This window comes from Malus domestica, chromosome 09 (genome assembly GCF_042453785.1).
Source record: "Malus domestica chromosome 09, GDT2T_hap1".
Classification (NCBI taxonomy): domain Eukaryota; kingdom Viridiplantae; phylum Streptophyta; class Magnoliopsida; order Rosales; family Rosaceae; genus Malus; species Malus domestica.
Window position 1 is genome coordinate 5755920 of NC_091669.1, and position 22554 is coordinate 5778473.

Below are 22554 nucleotides of genomic sequence, written 5' to 3' on the forward strand. Positions count from 1 at the left end.
CAGATTAATTAGCTATATTAAAATTTATTAAAAATTATAAAAAAAATACATAAAATTTATTAAAAAATACATAAATTTTTTTAAAAAATACATAAATTTTTTTAAAATGTTATTTTTTTCTTTCTATAAATACCTAACCCTCATCTTCCACTTTTACACCACATTTCAATATTATCTACACTTTAAGAGAAAAAAATGTCTTCGTGGAAGCTCATTGAAGATGTTACGTTGTGTAAATGTTGGGTTCACACTACTCATGACCCGATTACTTGTAATGAGATGGATAAGCGAGAATTGTGAAGTAAAATTATGAAAGCGTTTTGCGATGTACATGGAAAAGACGCCAGAACTAGTTAAGGTCTTCAAGGTCGTTGGAAAAAACTCAACGCATCCTTTACTTGTTGGAAAAACACCATCTCTCATGCTTCCGGTAACCTCCGTAGTGGGACAAGTTTAGTGGATCAGGTGACAATATTTTTATTTATTTATACGCATTCCACCCACATCAATATTTTGATTTAGTTAATTTCGTATGTAATTTTTATGTTATTTCTTATGTAATTTTTATATGCATTCCACCCGCATCAAAATTTTAATTTATTTAATTTCTTATGTAATTTTTATTTAATTTCTTATGTCATTTTTATGTAATTTATATGCATTCCACCCATATCAATATTTTAATTTATTTTATTTCTTATGTAATTTTTATTTAATTTCTTATGTCATTTTTATGTAATTTATATGCATTCCACCCGTATCAATATTTTGAAATGCTTAGAGAAGAAATGATGGCTCAAGCAGATCGTGACACTATGAGCAAGTCTCTAGTAGGACTGTCTCCGAATTCTAAATATTTTTGGACATCAGAAAAAAGAGATGTCATGCGAAGGAGGCGAGCAAGAGATGCATAAACAAGTCAAGGGGGTTCTAGCTACACAAATCATGGCAACCAAGATCCTAGCACCACATATCCTAACTTGAGAGACTTTGTATAATTTTGATGTAATTTCTTATTTTTTTAGAATTTTATTTAATTTCTTATGTAATTTTTATGTTTTTTCTATTTTTTTTTCTTTTGAACTTTATTTAATTTCTTATGTAATTTTTATGTTTTTACTTTTTTCTTTTTAAAACTTTATTTATTTTTATTTAATTTATTATGCAATTTTAATGTAATTATTTATTTATTTTTGTACTTTATTTAAACACATGAAATAAGATTACATAAACTCACCAAATAAGATTACATAAACTCACCAAATAAACTTAAAAACAAAACACACTATATAGAATTACATAAACTCACCAAATAAACTTAAAAACAAAACACACTACATAGAATTACATAAACTTAAAAAAAAAATACAATTGATTCTTCAACCACAAGCCTCATTTTAATTATCTTCGCCTTCATGCAATCCCCACTGGTGCTCAATCAAGTCATTCTGGCGGGTTACGTGCCAATATGGCTCTTGCACATCAGTGTACCGTTGAACGATCAATTCATTGTAACATCCATCGTGTTCCAACAGCTTGTGTTGCACTGAATCTTCGGTCCGGTCATGAGCATAGTAGATACGTGTTCTTGAGTTGTTTATTGGAACCGGCTTATATTCATCGATGACATCATAATCATACTTATCTTCAACAATCATGTTGTGGAGAATAATACACGTCATCATGATGCATCGAAGAGCCTCGACATCAAACATTCTAGCTGCAGCCCTTACAATCGCCCAACGAGCTTACAAGATACTAAAACAACGCTCGACATCCTTCCTACACCCTTCTTGACATTTTGTGAAGTGTTTTTCCTTTTCAGTTTGTGGATGTGGCACTGTTTTGACAAATGTTGACCACCTTGGGTAAATGTCATCTGCAAGGTATTATGATCCCTCGTATTGGGTACCATTAACCCAATATGTGCATCTCGGCGATTTTCCTTGCAGCAGTTCGTCGAACACTGGGGATTGGGCAAGGACATTTAGGTCATTCTGAGCTCCTGGAACACCAAAAAAAACATGCCAAATCCATGTATCCAATGAAGCCACCGCTTCCAAAATGATGTTTTTGGCTCCTTTTCTGTCGCCATATACTCCTTGCCATGCATTTGGACAATTTTTCCAAGTCCAGTGCATGCAGTCGATGCTTCCAATCATGTCAGGGAAGCCTCGCATCTCACCCTTCCTCAGAAGCCTTCGCATGTCCCTTGGCGTGGGTGTCTGAAGGTACTCATTGGTGTAGAGAGCTTCAATTGCAGAGCAAAACCGCATCAGGGACTCCAGAACAGTTGTTCTTCCCATCCTCGTGATCTCATCCACTTGATCTGCAGATGCTCCATATGCAAGCATTCACAAAGATGCCGTAATTTTTTGCTCGGAAATAAGACTTAGAACATGAAAAGCATCATCTTTTTGCACAAAGTATGGATCATGGTTGCAAATATCACTCATGATTTTGTCGAACAAATTTCGTTGCATTCTAAAACGACGGCTAAAAATATGATCAGGGAATATGCTATTGGGAATAAAATAATCTTCCAATAGATCTTTACCTCGTTTTTCCCTTTCTTTATCGAGGTTTGCAGCATGTCTTGGTTTGGCTATCTGACCCATGGCTTCCATGACATGGCGGGAATGTGAGGCCTTCTGCCTTCTATGGTGATCATCCTCATCCTCCTCCATGAAGAAAGCCTTATCTCCACCTCCGCCTTCCTCGAGATTGGCCAATTCTGCCTGTTGTGCCAACAACCTTTTATGTTGCTCATGCAACTGTTTATACACTCTTCTTGAAGAAGACATTGTAATAAGAACTCAATATTTGAAAACGATGAACAAGGATTCTGAGCTAAAAAGAAGGATTGAGCTTGGTGTGAGGATGAATGTAGGGATGTAGGGTTTATATGGACAAAAAAAGAAAGGATGAGGTTATGGACAATGCCACGTGGCACTACACGATTGGTTGAAAATCTTATCAAAATCTTGGCTAAATTATTGTAAACCGGAAGTGACACGTGGCGTGTCGGGATTAGTTGAAAATATTATCGAAAATTTATCCACAAAATAGTACATTCGGATAATGACACATGGCATGACGTGATTGGTTGAAAATCTTATCGAAATATTGGCTAAATTATTGTAAAACGGAAGTGACACATGGCGTGTCGGGATTGGTTGAAAATCTTAGTGGAAATTTATTCACAAAATAATACGTTCAGATAATGATACGTGGCGTGATGAGATTGGTTAAAAATCCTATCCGAAATTAAAACTATTTTATTTTTTTATTCTTTTAGAAAAAATTTAAAAATATTTTAAATGGGCTGGGTGCCAGCGCATTTTATAGGGGTGGAGATCGTTTGTGCCAGTGCATTTTTTCACTGGGTGCCAGCGTATTTTTTTAAGGGTGGAGATGCATTGGCCTATTACTGTTCATTGGAGTCTGTTACTATTCACTGGAGTAAATAAATGGGCTGAGTGCTGGCACAAAGTCCTTAGGGGTGGACTTGCTCTTAAAACACTTCCACCGGAGGTGGAATAGGCTGGCACACAGCCAATTCACTCCAACCCACGAGATTGATTAGCACCCAGCCCAAGCTGGTTTCTAGGCTAGCCCAAAATTGACAGACCTTGGGACCGGCCCATCTGACGCCAGCGTGATGTCATACACTTTTTTTTTTTTTTTTCGGGTCAAGGATTCGTGTCTTGTTCTGAAACATGATTTGCTTCTCCAAAATGGGGGTTTTGGGCCGGGGGTTCATGGTGATCGGCAGCGGCGACGGTGAGTTTGGGGTGACGTTGAGAAAGCCAATTTGCAGAAGGTTCTGAAGAAGGCCAATTTGCAGGATTCAGAGGAAAGGGCGGCGGGGATGGGGGTTTGAGGGTCTTCGAGAAACACACCAAAGGCATTGGAATGAAGATGCTTAAGAACATGGGTTACATAGGAGGCGAACTTGGGAAGAACGAGGAGACGGAAGTCAAGCGGTGTGTCAGTGAGGGTGAGAGACGATGAAGTTGAGAAAGGAATGGAAGGGAAATGCAGGGGTGGACGACGGTGGGGATGAGGAAGAGGTGTGGAAGATGAGAAGGGAAGTGGTGTGGAGATGCAGCGGCGGTGGGAATGGAAGGGAAGTGCAAGAATGGGAAGGGAAGTGCAGGGCGGTGGGAATGAGAAAATAAAAATATTTTAATAATAATAATAATATTTTATTTTTTATAAAGTCAGAAATTAAAAATAAAATTATTATTTTTTATTATTTTACAATAAAAAATAATAATATTTTAATAAAATGGGCTAAGCTATTTTTTTTAGGGGTGGAGATGCTTTGGCCTATTACTGTTCATTGGGGTATATTACTGTTCACTGAAGTGAATAAATGGATTGGGTTCTGGCGCAAAATCTTTAGAGGTGAAATTGCTCTTACAGGCCTACTAAATAGACCAATCTAAAAGTCTAAATTCCAAAAGAGAAAATGGGCCACAAAAAAAACCCAATTCCTTCTCTCTTTCTCCTCTTTGTTTGTCAAGGCTTCCAGGGGTGGGTTCAAAAAACCAAAACCTGAAAAAAATCGAACCAAACAGAAATCTTTTGGTTCGGTTTCGATTTTGGTGGTTTGAAAACCGAACCAAACCGATTTAAATATATAGTAATTTTATTTGTTTATTTAAGTTAAGTATTTATTTTCTATACCCAATTCAAGTCAATCATCAACTTAATTTAGACCCAAATATGTTCTATCTCAGCTTGGCTTTTTGGACTAGGTCTCCATCTAGAATCATCCATTAAACCAACAACCAATGTCATGATTTTTTATTTTTTTGTCAACAGCCAGCCATCCCATTGTTTTTCAGAGTTTCTGCAATTGTGGCAATAGGCATTTGCAAAGCAGAGAGCTCCACCTTGTGCTATTGCATACACCTCTGCAAATCAATAAAGCGCCATACAAGCATATATATACACATATTCGTATATAGGCAGAGAACTTTTAGAACTCTCAACTCTCCCCCAGCCGCTGCTTGTGAATATTTAGATTTTTAAAAATAATTTTCAGGTTTCAATTTTTTTTCATTTTTCAAAAAAAAAAAAACAGAAATTTAACCGAACCGAACAAAAAAAAAACCGAAATTTAACCGAACCGAAAAAAATGAATCAAACCGAAATTTCGATTCGATTTCAGTTTTGACAAAAAAACCAAATCAATTTGAACCGAACCTAGCCCTAAAGGCTTTGAAAGACCCGTTCGATCAACTCGATCATTTCATTCGTGACAACACAAACCTCTGCAAATTGTGACATTTTTAACAAGAAATTTGCATTTGTAAGGTATTTTATATTATTTATTTGTAATTTTAATACTTGACAATTTTTGGTTTTTGCATGTGCACTGTTCAAAATTCGGAACATAAAATAGGAAAAAGAAAATTTATGCAACTTAATTACATAATTTAATTGAGGGGTACGATGGGCATAAAATAAGAATCAAACATTAAGTAACCAAGAAACTGAATTGGATTTTTTCACATAATATCGTGAGTTGACTGGGTGTATGATTCAAAATGCTCCATTCCACAAACCACTGGTTAAAATCCTTTTCCAAACTAGAAACCCTAATGTCGTCCCTAAAGATTGACGTTGCTGTCACAAATCTAAAACCACCACAAAAAATAGTAAGTAGATGATGCCTACAACTTTCTCATTAATTTTCCATTTTTTTGATCCTACGATATCAATGATGGTTGAAGATAAGAACTTTGGTGTAATGATATAGTTCATGGTAGAATCTATCAGTATCCAGCTCCTTTCATTGCTTGATGCAATGGTGGGATGGTCAAAAAGGAGGTGAAGAAGTGAAAGAGAGAGAATAACTTTAAAGATAAAGATGATGGCTGTGGCTAAAGCAACCCCATCTGCTCATCCATTCCCTCCTCCATGCATGGTGGGGGGACTGAGAAAGATTTGTTTCTGACTTACTGTTAGGAGTTTGAGGATGAAAGAATCTGAAACTTTGACCGCGACTAATATTAATGCATGTGACCTATGAACAATGAGAATATGACCCGTCGTGTGGGATCCGTGTATATGGATTCGCTGTGGTATCTGGATTTATGAGGTCTCAGTTCAATGAACTGGAAGATATTCAGGTTTAAATTATATATCTATCAAAGGTTAGATATTTTTCTGGTATAAAATCTTCCTAGTAACCGACTTAACGTTGATCAATTTTTAAGTCAAGGTCCATCTCGCTCGAAGGTTCTAGAATGGATACCAACCCTAACCATAGATTAGGTGCATGAACTGCGGAATGTAATATGTTGAGAGTGAAATCATATATGTAAAAGAAGAAATTTTGTATGTACTTATAAGACAATTAAAGATCTAACGGTTAAGAACTTTGATATATTCTATCTTCTGGTCTATGTTAGAAAAACGAGCAAATAATAATTTTCAGATTTTCGGCCTTTTAAAATTTTGTCACATATAGGGAATCATATACATCTCCCAAAAAATAAGGCATTTTATATTAGCACCCCACCAAATGTTGAATGTACCCCACATTAAAAATTAATATTAATAACTTATTTACCCTACTATGCAATTACAATTTTGACCTTATTAGGTTTAAAAAAAATAAAAAATTTCTAAATACACCCCAAATCACTTTTAATGTATTATTTATCTATTTCAACTATCAAAACCTCTCTCACCCTCCATTGTTGAATAAAACCCTAAGCAATGAAACTACAAACATGTTGATTGAGAAAAATTATTTTTGACCGGAACATGAAATTAGTGTTTCGAAAGCTTTACATGAGGTAAGACTTCATATTTTTCTTTGTTTTAGTGATTTCAACGACATCGATAATTATTTAATCTCACTAAATCTGATAATTCAAGAATTAGCACTTATGAATCTCATAATTCAAAAACCATGGCATGTGAACTGATTGCAGATTGAGTCAATGACATTCATAAGGTGCTTTCTTGTAGGTCGACTTGGTTCGACCAAAATATGCACAATAAAATGGAAACAACATGGTAGCTTCGAAATCATTATTATTGTTATTGAAAAACGTTCAAATGAACCTAAATATTTTTTTCAAATCATTCAATTTGAAATAATTCGACAAACTAACGTTCAGATGGTTTGAAATGATTCGGCAAAATTAAAAATGAGTGTTACAAGATTTAAGAAAGGTGGGGGTGTATGTAGAAAATGTAAGTTGTATATTAAGAATGTGGGGTGTGAGGGTATTATGGGAAAGGAAGTGTGGTGTATTAAGATAATTTTTAATTGAAAAAGTAAATGTGGGAACTTTTAATTGAAAAAGTAAATGTGGGGTGCATTAAGTATGTGTGGTTTATTCAACAACTTGTGGGGTGCTAATATAATTAGCCAAAAATAATTTATATTATCTTTTTACATAATTTATACGGTAATAAGGTTTGAACTTAAATGCAAAAAATAGTAAGTACAATGTTTAAAATAACTGACTTAACTCGAATCTACAAAATTACATATCTATAATTTCAAAAGAAAATTATCGATCGACAACTTTTAAATTTTGTATTATTTTCTTTGTAAACCATTGTACGATGCATGAACCGTTGTATAACACCATGCATATGATAGTCTAATAATACTGTGAAAAAATAATGACGTGCATGCAAAAAGATGGACGGACAGCAAATATTCCCGAGGCAAGTACGATATATATAGAGAACAAAATCTAATTTCAAGAAGTTCCTTCCGCATGGTGTTGATTCTTTTCCATTTATGTGTTCTCTTTGGTCCTTTTCTTTTTTTCCTTTTTGGGACAACTTGCACTTATAGACAAGATGGAGAAGATATTTAAAAAGATTTTGTAGCAGCCAGAGTCAAAATGATTGATCGTGATCTGTGACAAGAAAGGTACAAATTTACGTGTTGTGGATGCAAAAACTACAAATAGTCAACCAAAGTTCGATTTCCCCAAATTCCATAAACTGAAAGATTTATGGAAGAAATTCAAAATTAAAATTAAAAAAAATGAGGTGAATAATTCCATTGCATGAAATTTCAGAGAACTCAGTTTCAGTAATTATTCACTAATTTTTTTTTTTCCGTTAAATTCTAGTAGAGGTTTTCAATTAAGAAAAAGATGAGGGAATATAAGTTGAGCATAAAGACTAAAGAGTCAGAAAGCAAGTGATGAGAAGATATTCAGGTTTAAATTATATATCCATCAAAGGTTAGATATTTCTGGTATAAAACCTTCCTAGTAACCGACTTAACGTTGATCAATTTTTAAATCAAGGTTCATCTCGCTCGAAAATTCTAGAATAGATACCAACCCTAACCATAGATTTAGGTGCATGAACTGCGTAATGTACTATGACAGTGAATATTATATCAAGATTTTGAAGAAAAAGAATTTTGCATGTGCTTATAAGACAGTAAAAAATCTAACGGATAAGAATTCTTATACATATTCTATCATCTGATCTATATTAGAAGGAAAAAAACTCTCATTTTATTTTATTTATATAGTAATTTTTAGATTTTTGGCTTTAAAATTTTGTCACATAGGACTCATATACTTTTGCAAAAAATAATTTTATGTTGTCAATTTAAATAATCTACAATAACAAGCTTATAGAAAATAGTTTGTAATGTTGAGAATGAGTCCCATCTTGATGGGAGGAGGGCATGAGATTATAAAAGGTTGGGCTACTTCCCATATTGCCAATTAGTTTTATGGTGGAACCTCAACTTTTTTCATAGTATTAGAGTAGGTTGTCTCACGTGTTAGACTTGAAAATTCGTCAGATGTGAGGGGGCATGGGGAGTAGCATAACCTCTTATAAGCACATGCAATGTCCCTCCTCCCATCAATGTGAGACTCATTTTCAACACGTGGACAACACAACAGGGTGATGTAGAGTGTGTGTGGCTGTTTGACTTCACACACGAGACAACCTGGCTCTTATACCATGAAGAAAGTTAAGGTTCCACCATAAAACCAATTAACAATATGGGGAATAACCTAACCTCTTATAAGCACATATAAGGTCTCTCATTCTATTAATGTGAGATTCATTCTCTACACGTACAATGTCTAAAATAACTGACTTAACTCTAGTAAAGTGTCTATAATTTCAAAAGAAAATTATTGATTGACAACTTTCAAATTTTCTATTATTTTCTTTGTAAACCATTGTACGATGAAGAGATTCCCTCCGGATCTCTTCCACCAAATCCTAGGGATTCGGAGATCCAGGTTCTTGAAATTTGATAAAACAGTTATAAACAGGAGATCATTCTGAAAATTATAATAATTGTAGTCGTTAGATTAAATTTCAAAGATCCGGATCTCTGGATCCCTAGGACTTGGTGGGAGAGATCCGGAGGAGATCTCATCCCGTATATCACCATGCACGAGCTTTATATAAAAGTCTAATAGTACTGTGGAGACACGCATGCAAAAATATGGACGGACGGCAAATATTCCAGCTGAGGCAAGTACGATACGAAATATATAAAGAACAAAATCTAATTTCAAGAAGTTCCTTCCACATGGTGTTGATTCTTTTCCACTTACGTGTTATCTTTGGTCCTTTTCTTTTTTCCTTTTTTGGGACAACTTGAACAGAAAAGATACAAATATACGTACGTGTTGTAGCTGCAAAAACTACAAATAGTCAACCAAAGTTCGATTTCCAAATACCATAAACTGAAAGATTTATGGAAGAAATTCAAAATTGAAATTAAGAAAAATGTGATGATTAATTGCATTGCATGAAGATACAGATAACTCAGTTCCAATAATTACTCAATAAATTTGGAATTATTTTTCCGTTAAACTCCAGTAGAGGTTTCAAGTTAATAAAAAGATGAGGGAATATAAGTTGAGCATAAAGACTAAAGAGTCAGAAAGCAAGTGATGAGAAGATGATAAGATATTTGAAGAATAAAATTGACTGGCCATTTGCATGTGGGTTGAATTTTAAGAATATTCATATTTAGAAGAAAAAAAAAAGAAAAACTAATGAAAAATGTTGAAAACTTTGAGTTTTAACAATAATGATAAAATAAAAGGTAAAGTAAATAGTATCATGATTGATTTTTTAGTATAAAAATATATTTTTTCGTTAAAGTGAATAGTACCGAAATCTTTTTGTTAAACTTCCAAAAAAAAAAAAAATGAAGCAAGGCAACTTTCCATTACCAAACAACCAGAGATTTCCAGAAAAAGGGTTAGTTTTAGTGCGTGTTTTAATCCTTTTTTCAAGAGTTCTAATGCATGTTTTGTGTTTCGGGTACACTAAAAAAATTCATATTTAGATGAATTGTCCGACTCAATCGTCACTTGTCATCCCACTCTTGAAAACCACTTTCAGGTATCAACATGCCTGATTATTAGTTGATCTTTTATTTCAGTTTTTAGATAATGTTCCATGAAAAAGAAAACGTGGTGAGGGAAGTGATGATAACTTAACGCTTTAATAAAATCAACAAAAAAGAAAATGCTAACAGAATAATTGGAGAGCATAAAGTAGAAGGCAATCTCTCGTTGTCTTAAAATATCGTTACTGTGGATGCAAATTTCCGCCTTCTTCTTCTTGGACAAAATTGCACCTACAAAACAATCAACACCTTTGGTCAAGGCCAAGAACCTCACGCGCTCATGATGAATTGGGGAGCTTTGGCTGAAGAACCTCTTATGCCAAAGTTAGAATTTAGAGAGAAAAAGTGTTTAGAGGATTTTTGGGAGTTTTGCAAGAGTATCAACCTAGCTTTTTAGAAGAAATAGGGTCATATATATAGGGAATGAAGTGTTATTTGGTGATTCAATTAGCGATTAATATATTAATTAGGTATAAATATATTAATTGGCTAATTATCATAATAAAAGAAATGTTTTGGGAGGTTTTTGGAGGTTATGGAATGAGGATGGATGAGACATATTTGAACTTGTTACCTATTTTGGGTACTCCTGATTTGGTTGATAGATGATTTTCCACTACTCGCGTGTAGGAGACCCGGTACCTCGAGGGTAAATTTATCATCTTCACCAAAAAATCCACGTGTCGCTTTGTGATTATTTTTGGCTCCACAGTTACCTTGGTGAGAAGTTTCATTCGTTGACTTCAGTCTCTATCTTTCACTTCAATCGTCAATGTGAGTTGGACAAGTTGATCACGATAGTATGTTCGTCCCTACAAACAACTTTAAATCTCCCTATATGTAAATCAAACAGAATAACAAATTTTTAATTTTGAGAGCTGACTAATTCTAGCTCAGATTGGATAAGAATAATCTGCATGACAGCTAGCATATGCTGAGTTCAAATCCCACTTTTCTAATAAAAAGAAGGGAAACTTTAATTCTTTCACATGAACAATGCTTTCTCATTTTCTATATAAGGACCTTGTACGTGCCGAAGTAAACCACATTCACATCCCTTGATCCACAAACATCGTATGAAATTTAGAAGAAATATGGCAGCCATATCTCTTGATCCAAGGCTTAACCTCCAAGCAACTAAAAACCCTAACCAACATGGAGTTATACTTGAAGAAATCGAAGGCCTCATCCGAGTTCACAAAGACGGATACGTCGAAAGGCCTCTGATGATCCCAAGTGTCCCCAGCACTCTAGCTCTACCACCTGGTGTCGAGGCCAAAGATATTGTTATTGACAAATTTACCAACTTATGGGCACGCATTTATGTTCCAAGCCACCCGGGAAACCTCCCCGTGATTGTCTACTTCCACGGCGGTGGATTCTGTGTTGGATCTGCTGCTTGGAGCTGTTACCATGAGTTCCTGGCCAAACTTGCTTCACAAGCAAGTTGTGTCATCATCTCTGTGAATTACCGTTTAGCCCCTGAAAGCCGTCTCCCTGCTGCTTATGATGACGGATTCAAAACCCTTATGTGGGTAAAACAAAAAGCTCTGAGTGAGTCTAGTGAGCAAAAATGGTGGTTAAGTAAGTGCAACTTGTCCAGCTTGTTCATAGGCGGTGACAGTGCAGGGGCTAACATAGCCTACAATGTCACCACACAGGTAGGTTCACGTGACCCCTCCATTTTAAGGCCATTAAGTCTCAAAGGCACCGTCTTGATCCAACCCTTTTTTGGAGGAGAGGCTCGAACTTGGTCCGAAAAATGTGCAACTCAGCCACCATACTCCGCCCTAAGTCTGTCAAGTTCAGACACATATTGGCGGCTGTCTCTTCCGTTAGGGGCCAGCAGAGATCATCCGTGGTGCAACCCTCTAGTGAACGCCGGTGTGGCCAAATTACGCGATTTAAGGCTCCCGAGCATGATGGTATGCGTATCAGAATTGGATATATTGAAGGATGGGAATTTTGAGTTGTGCAACGCATTGAGTAGCATTGGGACGAGGGTGGAAACTGTACTGTACAAAGGAGTTGGACATGCATTCCAAGTTCTGCATAACTCTCAGCTATCTTATTCACGGACACAAGAATTGATATCTCGCATCAAGGCCTTCATGATCAAGCAATAATAGCTATTTCATGGATTTCTTTTTCTAGTTCGATATTTTATTAGGGTATTATTTGTATATTATGCTGAAAGTAACTTATCATTGAAGCTTGTTAATTAATGTATTATATAATTTTCTTCTCATATACAAAACATATGTATTATCTTCTATATATGCTTAATTATAATAAACATTGGTCTTTTGACTCTTTTACTTTTATATTACATACTCTTGACTTCGGATGCAAGAAAATAATATTTATGTCATATATATCCATTAAATTGTTATTTCTTAAACAAAAGTGAGACTAAAAGTAATTAGTGGAAAGGTATAGTGCCAAAATGTTTTGGTGGATCCAATGGTTTTGTTAATGATGGGTTTTGGCGGATCACACATGTATTATTTGCAAATTTATTAACGGTCCCTAAAATATTGTTTAATCCAAAATAGGCCCAAATTATTAAACCCAACAAAATAACCGACCATAAAATTCAATTATTTGGAGACAAAAGTAATCAATGTGTGCCCTAAATCTCTGTGTTCCCCCTGCATCATCTTTTCAGTATCAATATATCAGGTAATCAATCTCTACGAATGGAATAAGATCTAAATTTAGAAAATAATATTCGAAGTCGTTTTACATCTGATTCAACTGGGGTTTAGGGTTTTGTGTTTTTAGTGTTTCCTTGTCTGAATTGTCTCCTTTTGTTTTTGAGTTGGTCCGAGTTGTATTTAAGTCAGAAAAAGGAGTGATTTGTTGTGTGTTTCGTAAATTGCAGAGGATTATAGGTTATAGTAAGAGGAACTGCAATGGTAAAGGGGGCCAAACATAAACCTAGGAAGGTTGAGAATCCTATTGGATTTGTGATTATTCTAAGGACGAAAGGTACGATGCAGAGAAGCGTCATCGAGGAGACAGGGAGAGTGATAGCCATAGGTTGAAGAAGGAGAAGAAGCTCGTCAAGGAAGGTGATGGCTGGGACCCCCCAAGAATGGCGACGAGGTTGAAGGTAATTCGTGCTTTTATTATCCGTATTCTGTTGTTTGAAATTTTGATTTATGGAATTGTTTTTGTTGTTTTTGGACTGGGGAGATTGATTAGCATGGCTATGGCTAGTTGCAGATGGGTTTGCGGATAAGGACATCAACCAAATTACAGGCGTTGGCAGACAACACCTTTGGATATCATGGAGAATATCGTACAGCGCCTCAACTTGCGTGATCGGATTCGCTTAAGCATCATCTGAAAGTATTGGAGTTCGATTGCTATGCGAAGAGACATCCATAGTGCTCCGAATTGCCCTGGTTAGTACTCAATCAACGAAGTCCCGAATACTTAAGAGTTCTCCATCCCATTTGAGCATAAAGTTATCAAGTTAGGGTTGCATAAGCGAAATGAAGGGCGGTTTCTTGGTTCCTCTAAAGGTTGGTTGATTATGGCCGAGGAAAATAACTATGAAGTATTTCTACGTACTAAACCCTATTTCAAGAGCCAAACACAAACTTCCTTCCTTGAGAGAAATTTCATCTTTCCACAACCTTTTCAAAGACCGGGAAGGTCGAAATGTATCGTTTGATTCTTATCCAAAAGCCACAAGTATCGTATTGATTCTTATCCAAAAGGCAACTGCTTTCTTCGTGAAATTGTCTTATCCAGTTCAAATATCTCAGAATGTACAGTAGCAGCAATTTTTTCTTCTATGGAGATTGGTTTGTGCAGGCCAGGAGAAAAAAAGTTGGAGAATCTATCAGATGTTGGATTGTAAAAAGGAATCTCCTTCACCCTATTCTTTTCGTCTTGTGGCATTCTATACGCCTAAAAATGATGAGATTAAGATTGGACGCGTTATAACTCGCACATCACACTTCGGAGATGATGACGATAAGTTGGATTGAAGTGGATTTATAACAAAGAAGAACCACGGGACTACCGGTCATCATACTATGAATTTCGTTCACGTCGTAGTCCCTTGTTCGAGTTCGAGGATAAGTCATATTTGATAGAATCAACAACCCACAATGAAGTCTAGTTGATCCATCATATGAAGGATCCATTCGTGTACAATATGTGTTTGAACTTGTGATTTTTTAATTTACAAGATTGAGTCGGAGAATGGCGGCAACTTTCTCGTGGTACAGAGTTTTGGAAACCAAATATTGTTTGTAACAAGCCGAGGTTGTTCCTTGTCATTTCCAGTGAGAGGGTTGGGAGCGATAGCATTCGTTTCGTAGAGTTAGAAGGAATTGAAAACATGTTTGACCTTTCCCATCTTTTTGGATACAGTACCCAAGCCGCGTCTTCTACTTATTAGATGGTTGGAAATTTGGAAGATAAATTGAAATTCATGATGCTTCAAAGTCACCTAAGATTGTCGGAAATTTGAGATGGTTCAGTCCAAGTTTATAATAATTAGAGATGACATGATACAATATTTCTTTAATAATTCAGACTACTGAGTAGTATAAGAAATGAACGATCACGATTGAATTAAAAAAATACTATTTTCTATCGTCAATCTAATAAATAAAAAGCACCACAACCTAGCAGTCCGAACTAAAAACAAACCCGAGATGGTGAAGTTGAACGGTTTGCTTGATAATTAATTTTTGTTCTTTTTGTTTCAGTGCATGCAGTAATAGTATTTACACCTTGCCAGTGTTAAACTCTTCAATTCATTGAATTAGTTTATACAACTACTATTTCTTGTAATTCTTTTTACTTTGCAAGAGCATTGTGAAATCTCAGATGCAAATTTTTTCAATTTTCAATTGGCAAACATGTACTCTCTCTATATCTCTTTGTTGACTGCAATTTCAAGAGTAAATTGTATCTATGATCCCTTAACTTTAACTCAATTGGAGTAATGGTCCCTCAACTAAAAATTCATTTCCATTGGTCTCTTAACTTTAATTCAATTGGAGAAATGGTCTCTTAACTTTAACTCAATTGTAGCAATGGTCCTTCCAATATAACTCGTTTTGACAATTTTTTTTACGTAATTGACGAAAATGACCATTATTGCACACTTTGATAAGTTAAGGGACCCTAATTATATAAATGGTTATTCCAACATAACTTATTTTGATAAAATTTTAACGAAATTGATGAAAATGACTATAGCTACACATTTTGATAAGTTGATGGACCATTGCTCTAATTTGATTAAAGTTAAGAGATCATTGCTACAATTTACTCCAATTTCATTATCTTTTCACTGTTTGGTATTAATTATTAATTTGAGGAAGACTTGAATTAGACCAGTTAGCCTGGTCAATGCGCCGCTCTTTGCATCCTATTGGAATCTACTTCTCTTTAAATTAAAAAAGTTTAGAAGATAGATAAGAACATTACATTATAAAACAAAATACATTGTCAGATCTCACACTTCGCGCATAAAAAGTAGGGGAAAAACTTCATTTCTTTCACAACGAGCAAGCCAGCCCTTCAATTTTCTTGTACAAGCTAAGTATATTATCCATCTTTGTTTAATTATGATAAACATTGGTCTTTCCTTCTATATTCTGGAGTTTTAGAATCTAATGTTTCATAACAGTTTATCAAGCATCGTTTGGTGCTATACAACGTTAAATGTTAAATGCTACAAGCATTGGATAGTCTAGATAATAAAAGCAAACTCCAAACTAATCCGATCGATCAAATTCTTGTAGCATTTAATAGATTGCAAGAAGGAAAAATTTTCCGCAAGGAACACAAAAAACTAGTTTTTCGCTTATCATCTGATTAAAGTGCAATAATTTATTCAAATAAACTGTTTTCCTACATTTGTGATATGTCTTCTTTAATTTACCATATAAAACTTTTTTTTTTTTTAATTTATTGATCTGCATTCCTAATGTTAAAAGAAGTTTGCTTATTAACTAGTAATACGGTATATTGATATTCATGTTCATTTATAAGTGAGAGGTCTCAAAATTCAGCTCACATGAATAGCGAGGACGTACTATATTTGTGTTGAGTTCGATGCCTAATAAGTGGTTGATTACTCATTGTGTGGCCTAACCCGATCCCTTTAAATGTAGAATCATTGTACAAAAAAAGGAAGTCCAAGTTCAAATTCTCCTTTCTACGATGGTAAAAAAACCAACTTTACATAGGAAACTAATGAGTAATTTGGTAACCATTTCGTTTTCAATTTTAGTTTTTTAAAAACTAAAAATTGAAATTTTGTTTGGTAACTACTAACATGAAAACTGAAAACCAAAAAGTGAAAACTTAATGCTAAATTTTGAAAACTTAAGAAAGTAGTTTTTCAGTTTTTATTTATTTTTTAATTTAAAAACTAAAAGTAATTACCAAACAAATTATCCATTTTCAGTTTTTTAAAAAAGTTAAACAAAAAACTGAGAATTGAAAACGAGGCTCATAAGAGTTGATAAAAATAAAACTAAAAAAAGAGGAACTTTGAGGAAATAGGACGGCGAGTCCATTAATATGTTTTAATCCAAAACCGGCCCAATTAAGAAACCCAACAAAATAACCGACCGACCGACCGACCATATAGCCCAGTCTTGATCAAATTCGATTGATTGGAGGCAAAGAAATCAATCTGCCCTAACTCTGCGTTTTCCCCCTTTGGCGAGCTTTTCTGTATCAACCAGGTAATCGATCCTTTCTGCATCGAGTTTTCTTAAATTTTGAAAAATATTATACGAATCTATTTTCTCGATTTCGGTTTGCATTTAGGGTCTGCTTTTAGTGTCTTCCTTGTTTGAATTGGATCCCGATCTGAATTGGTTTCCCGGTCTGAATTGGTTTCCTGTCGATTATGTTCGTCTGAATTGTACGAAGTCGGAAAATTGAGTTATTTTTGGTGGGTTTTGTTGACTCAATTGCAGAAAAGTGTTGTTGTTATACAAGGAACTGGAAGCAATGGTAGAGGGGGTCAAACATAAACCTAGGAAGGAGCGAGAATCGAAAAGGATTAGCGGTCATCGAGATGGCGAAAAGGAGGAGAATGGAGAGAGGAGACATCGGGGAAAAGATAGAGATTTTAAGAGAGATGGTGATTCTAGTCGTTCCGCGAGAGACAAGTTAGATAGAGATGAGAGAGATTGTGATTCTAGTCGTTCCACGAGAGACAAGTTTTGTGATTCTGAGGACGAGAGGTATGAGGTAGAGAAGCGGCATCGAGGAGATAGGGAGAGCGGTAGTCATAGGAGGGCTAGAGATAAAGAGATGGGGAGGGAGAAAGACAAAGAGAGGGGGAAAAGAGAGAGGGTTAGAGAGAAGGAAAGGGACAGAGATCGAAAGAGAAGGGTGCGGAGTGATGATGTAGATGAAGAGGAGGAGGAGGATGTTAGGGAGAGTGATAGGAAGCGGCGTAGGAAAGATGACAAGGAGAATGCGGAGAGAGTGAGGGAAAGGAGTAACAGCAGGTCAGATAGACATAGGGATGGTCGAGTTGAGAGCCCGGTAAAGAAGAGTGATGAAGATGATTCAGTTAGGAAAGGGACGAATCCGATCTCTGAGGTGGTGGAGGAGGATTTAGAGGATGAGCAGAGGAAATTAGATGAGGAAATGGAAAAGCGGAGGAGGAGAGTTCAGGAGTGGCAGGAGTTAAGAAGAAAGGAGAAACAAGCTGAGGGAGAGAAGCATGTGGAAGGGGATGTTGATGAACACAAGTCTAAAAAGACCTGGACACTTGAGGGAGAATCTGACGATGAAGAAGAGACAGGTATGGACCTTGACGGAGAAGCCTATCTCACTGATAAAGAGGATGGAGCCGTCATGGAGGTTGATTCTGAGAATCAAACAGCTGCACCTGCTTTGCAGGATGATGAAATTGATCCATTAGATGCTTTTATGAATTCTACGGTGCTGCCTGAAGTTGAGAAGCTGGCCAATGCTGCAGAACAACCAGTAGTTGCTGGTGAAAAAGGTTCAAACAATTCTTTGGGCAGAATAATTCCTGGGGAGTATTCTGATTCAGATTATGGGGACATTGAGAATGATGATGATCCCTTAGAAGACGAAGACGATGATGAGTTCACAAAAAGGGTGACAAAGACAAAAGTCGATAAACTTTCTCTAGTGGATCACTCAAAGATAGATTATGAACCATTCAGGAAAAATTTCTACATTGAGGTGAAGGAGGTCTCAAAAATGACCCCAGAAGATGTGGGTGCATACCGAAAACAATTGGAATTGAAGATACATGGTAAGGATGTCCCAAAGCCCATTAAGACCTGGCACCAAACTGGACTTACAAACAAAATCTTGGAAATGATAAAGAAGCTTGACTATGAAAAGCCAATGCCAATTCAGGCTCAGGCAGTGCCTATAATTATGAGTGGACGAGACTGCATTGGCATTGCAAAAACTGGCTCAGGCAAAACCCTTGCATATGTGCTGCCAATGCTGAGGCATATCAAGGACCAGCCACCTGTGGTAGCTGGAGATGGGCCTATTGGCCTTATAATGGCACCAACGAGGGAGCTTGTTCAGCAGATTCACAGTGTTATAAACAAGTTTGCCAAGACACTGGGTCTCAGGTGTGTGCCTGTATATGGAGGTTCTGGTATTGCCCAACAGATTGGGGAGTTGAAGCGGGGTGCTGCAATTGTCGTCTGTACCCCCGGTAGGATGATTGACATACTTTGTACAAATGGAGGGAGGATAACAAATCTGCAGAGAGTAACTTACTTGGTTGTGGATGAAGCTGATCGAATGTTTGACTTGGGTTTTGAACCTCAAATCAATCGAATTGTTCAGAATATTCGGCCAGATCATCAGACTCTATTGTTTTCTGCCACGTTCCCTCACCAGGTTGAAGTCTTAGCACGTAAAGTCTTAAACAAACCTGTGCATATACAGGTTGGTGGTAAGAGTGTTGTAAACAAGGACATTACACAATTTGTTGAAGTGAGGTCCGAAAATGAAAGGTTTGTTAGATTATTAGAGATACTTGGGGAATGGTACGAGAGAGGAAAAATTCTGGTGTTTGCCAAAGCACATGCAACGTGTGACACTGTGCTTAGGGATCTGCTTAGGCATGGATATCCTTGTCTCTCGCTTCATGGGAACAAAGATCAAACAGATCGTGAATCCACCATATCTGATTTTAAGAGCGATGTGTGTAATTTGTTGATTGCAACTAGTCTTGCTTCTAGAGGGTTAGATGTCAAAGGGGTTGAGCTGGTGATCAACTTTGATACTCCAGATCACTACGAGGACTATGTTCACCGTGTTGGTCGTACAGGCCGAGCTGGCAAGAAAGGTTGTGCTATAACGTTCATCTCTGAGGAAGATGCTAAGTATGCCCCAGATCTTGTCAAAGCATTGGAACTCTCTGAGCAAGCTGTTCCAGATGACCTTAAATCTCTTGCTGATGGTTTCATGGCAAAAATAAAGCAGGGACTTGAGCAGGCCCACGGGACTGGTTACGGGGGCAGTGGTTATAAATTTAATGAAGAGGAAGATGAAGCAAGGAAAGCAGCAAAGAAAGCACAGGCCAAAGAATATGGTTTTGAAGATGACAAGTCAGATTCAGAAGATGAAGATGATGGTGTCAGAAAGGCTGGGGGTGACATTTCACAGCAGGCTGCCCTTGCTCAAATATCAGCTATTGCTGCTGCCTCTATTGGTGGTACGGCTTCAGTTCAGACCCCTGTCTCTACTGCTCAACTGCTTCCTAATGGTGGATTACCTGTTTCTCTTCCCAGTGTCCTTGGTGGTGCAACGTTGCCGGGAACAGCAGCCGTTTTGCCTGGGATGGGTCTGAATCTTGTTGGACATGAAGGGGCAGCTCGAGCAGCAGCAATTGCAGCTGCCATGAATTTGCAGCATAACCTAGCAAAGATTCAAGCTGATGCAATGCCTGAGCACTATGAAGCAGAGTTGGAAATAAATGATATTCCCCAGAATGCTCGATGGAAGGTTACCCACAAGGAAACTTTGGGCCCTATATCAGAGTTGACTGGAGCTGCCATTACTATTAGGGGTCAATATTTCCCACCAGGCAAGGTTCCAGGGCCAGGAGATCGCAAGCTTTACCTGTTTATTGAGGGTCCTACTGAACAATCTGTCAAGAGAGGTAAATCAGAACTAAAACGCAAGTTGGAAGAAATCATGAATCAGTCATTATCACTTCCCAGCGGCGCTCAGCAACGCAGATATCAAGTTATATAAGTGAGAACTTGATTCCAACTTACTTTATGCATAATTTTATCTGCTTATGCTGAACTCAACCTGACTCTCAGTTCTTTGTTTATTGTTTTGCAATCACCTAATGAGTTTCTATATTGAAATTTCCAAATGTCCTATCTATCCTGCTAATCTTTCATATCCAACTTGTATGAGAACCTGCCCTGTTAATCTCTAAATGAAATCTCAGTAATCTAATTACGGTTAACGATTGTTATTTAGAAGTCGTTTTATTTTTACTTGGAATAGTCTGATACATGTTGGATTTTACTGTGTACATAGTTATGATTTGTTGTCTTGCTTTGCACAATTTTCAGTCCCGCTTTTGATCTTTTTTCTTTTCTTTTGTTTGTCATTTCCCCTGGTGCGAGGGACATTATGTGCTTATGCTCGCATGTTCAATATTGTCTCTGCCCTTATGAAGCTGTCCAAAAGATGCGAACGTGGTGCGATTCTTCAGTTTGAAGGGATGTATGTGCTTTAGAAGTCGATGTTGTTTTTATATGTTCCATGAGTTGTGGGAACTGTGAATTCATTCATTTGGGTTCTTTCCTTGGTGCTTATCCAGGTTTTGTTTGGGAGTTGCTGGAGCCGATCAGCTGCCCTATAAAATGGATTTGCTTTTGCGGTGCTATAACTGGTTACTGAGTTCTTTCAGAGATAACTAAACCTGTGCACTTTGCTGTAGTTTTGCCACTTTTGGACTGCACTTTTTGATTGTTATGGTCGTTTTATTTGTTGCAAATGCCTTTTATGATCTGAATTTCAAATCGCAGGCTATGCCTTTGCTTTCTAGTAAAGATTTTCAATTTTGGTTTGTGTTTACGTTCTCTTGATTTTCATTAGCAGGTTTAATTTGTCGTCTTTCTTGTGGAGGTGATCTTATAAGGAGCACGGTAGTTGACCAACACATTGATGATATACTGATGTCCTTTTTGTTCTTTTCAGCTTGAACTACCAAAGTACCAATGGATCATAAGCCAGTGGAAATGTCATGCCAAAGGTCAGAAAACCCCCTCGTTAAGTATGCTATCATTAGATTGTTACAAGAAAAAAACAATCGAGAGTAAAAATTATAATATAATTGGAAAGGAAAGGTCAAATATATATTGTATTGGATTCTCTTATTATAATTTTGATTCTTACTTTCATGGAGTTCTCATACATCAATGTTTTCGATGCAGTGGCCGCAGAAGATATCACTGGACTGAAACTTGAATTTCCATGGCAGCAATCTGTTTACCGGCATTCTGAGGAGTGTTCTTTTATACTATTTTTGGCATGTAAGATATCTTCACAATTTTTTGCAGAAACCCGAAAACTACTCAAAAGTGAAAAGTTCAATGTAAAATTCATAAATATGAATGTTTTAAGAAACAGTGTTCTTGTTCATACCGGTTGAGATTTCCAATTTCCGACTCTGTAGAGAAAAAAAACTTGTTTGATGCAATGCAGGCATCTCCTTTGAAACTTTTAGCGGCGACTTTTTAGTCGCTGTGACAGATGTCTTTAGTAGCGGCTGGCCACGAAATTTATCGTCGTTAAAAGCCTTTTTGCTGATTGAGCGGCATATTTTGGTCCCTAAAGGCTGAAAATCGTCACTACTCGCTGCAAAAGATACAAAATGATCATCTTAAACACGAATTTTCCTTCTGTTTTCGGCAGACGTTCACTTTCTTTGCCCTCTTATACTACAGCTAGCCAATTCAATAACAGCAAGAAAACACAATTTGTTTGTCCATTTTTCAATGCAATCTACAATCAACAAGTATGTGCTCTTTCACATTAAGAAATGAACTTTTAACATTTTTATATTTCTACAATCCTTGAACAATTGAGAAGCAAGTGACTAATTGTAAAATCTACAAGCCACAACGAAAGTGTAATTTGACGAGTTT

General features: G+C 36.5%; 2 protein-coding genes across 4 annotated transcripts; both read left to right on the plus strand.

Annotated features, from left to right (window-relative positions):
* The first annotated feature begins 11449 nt into the window (after positions 1-11449).
* Positions 11450-12710, plus strand: LOC103442511 (probable carboxylesterase 17). The gene has a single exon (XM_008381312.4). The coding sequence runs from the start codon at positions 11464-11466 to the stop codon at positions 12511-12513; it is 1050 nt and encodes a 349-aa protein (XP_008379534.3). The 5' UTR covers positions 11450-11463; the 3' UTR covers positions 12514-12710.
* Positions 12711-16994: 4284 nt separating this feature from the next.
* LOC103442512 (DEAD-box ATP-dependent RNA helicase 42-like) lies at positions 16995-22033 on the plus strand. Of its 3 annotated transcripts, none has more exons than XM_029107919.2 (4): positions 16995-17112; positions 17350-21127; positions 21225-21659; positions 21841-22033. In XM_029107919.2, the coding sequence occupies exon 2, from the start codon at positions 17384-17386 to the stop codon at positions 20639-20641; it is 3258 nt and encodes a 1085-aa protein (XP_028963752.1). In that variant the 5' UTR covers positions 16995-17112; positions 17350-17383; the 3' UTR covers positions 20642-21127; positions 21225-21659; positions 21841-22033. The 3 variants fall into 3 exon arrangements, with proteins under 3 accessions (XP_028963752.1, XP_008379535.2, XP_070661005.1); XM_008381313.4 differs by having other exon boundaries at positions 17350-20641; positions 21605-21659; XM_070804904.1 differs by having other exon boundaries at positions 17350-21659.
* Positions 22034-22554: the final 521 nt, after the last annotated feature.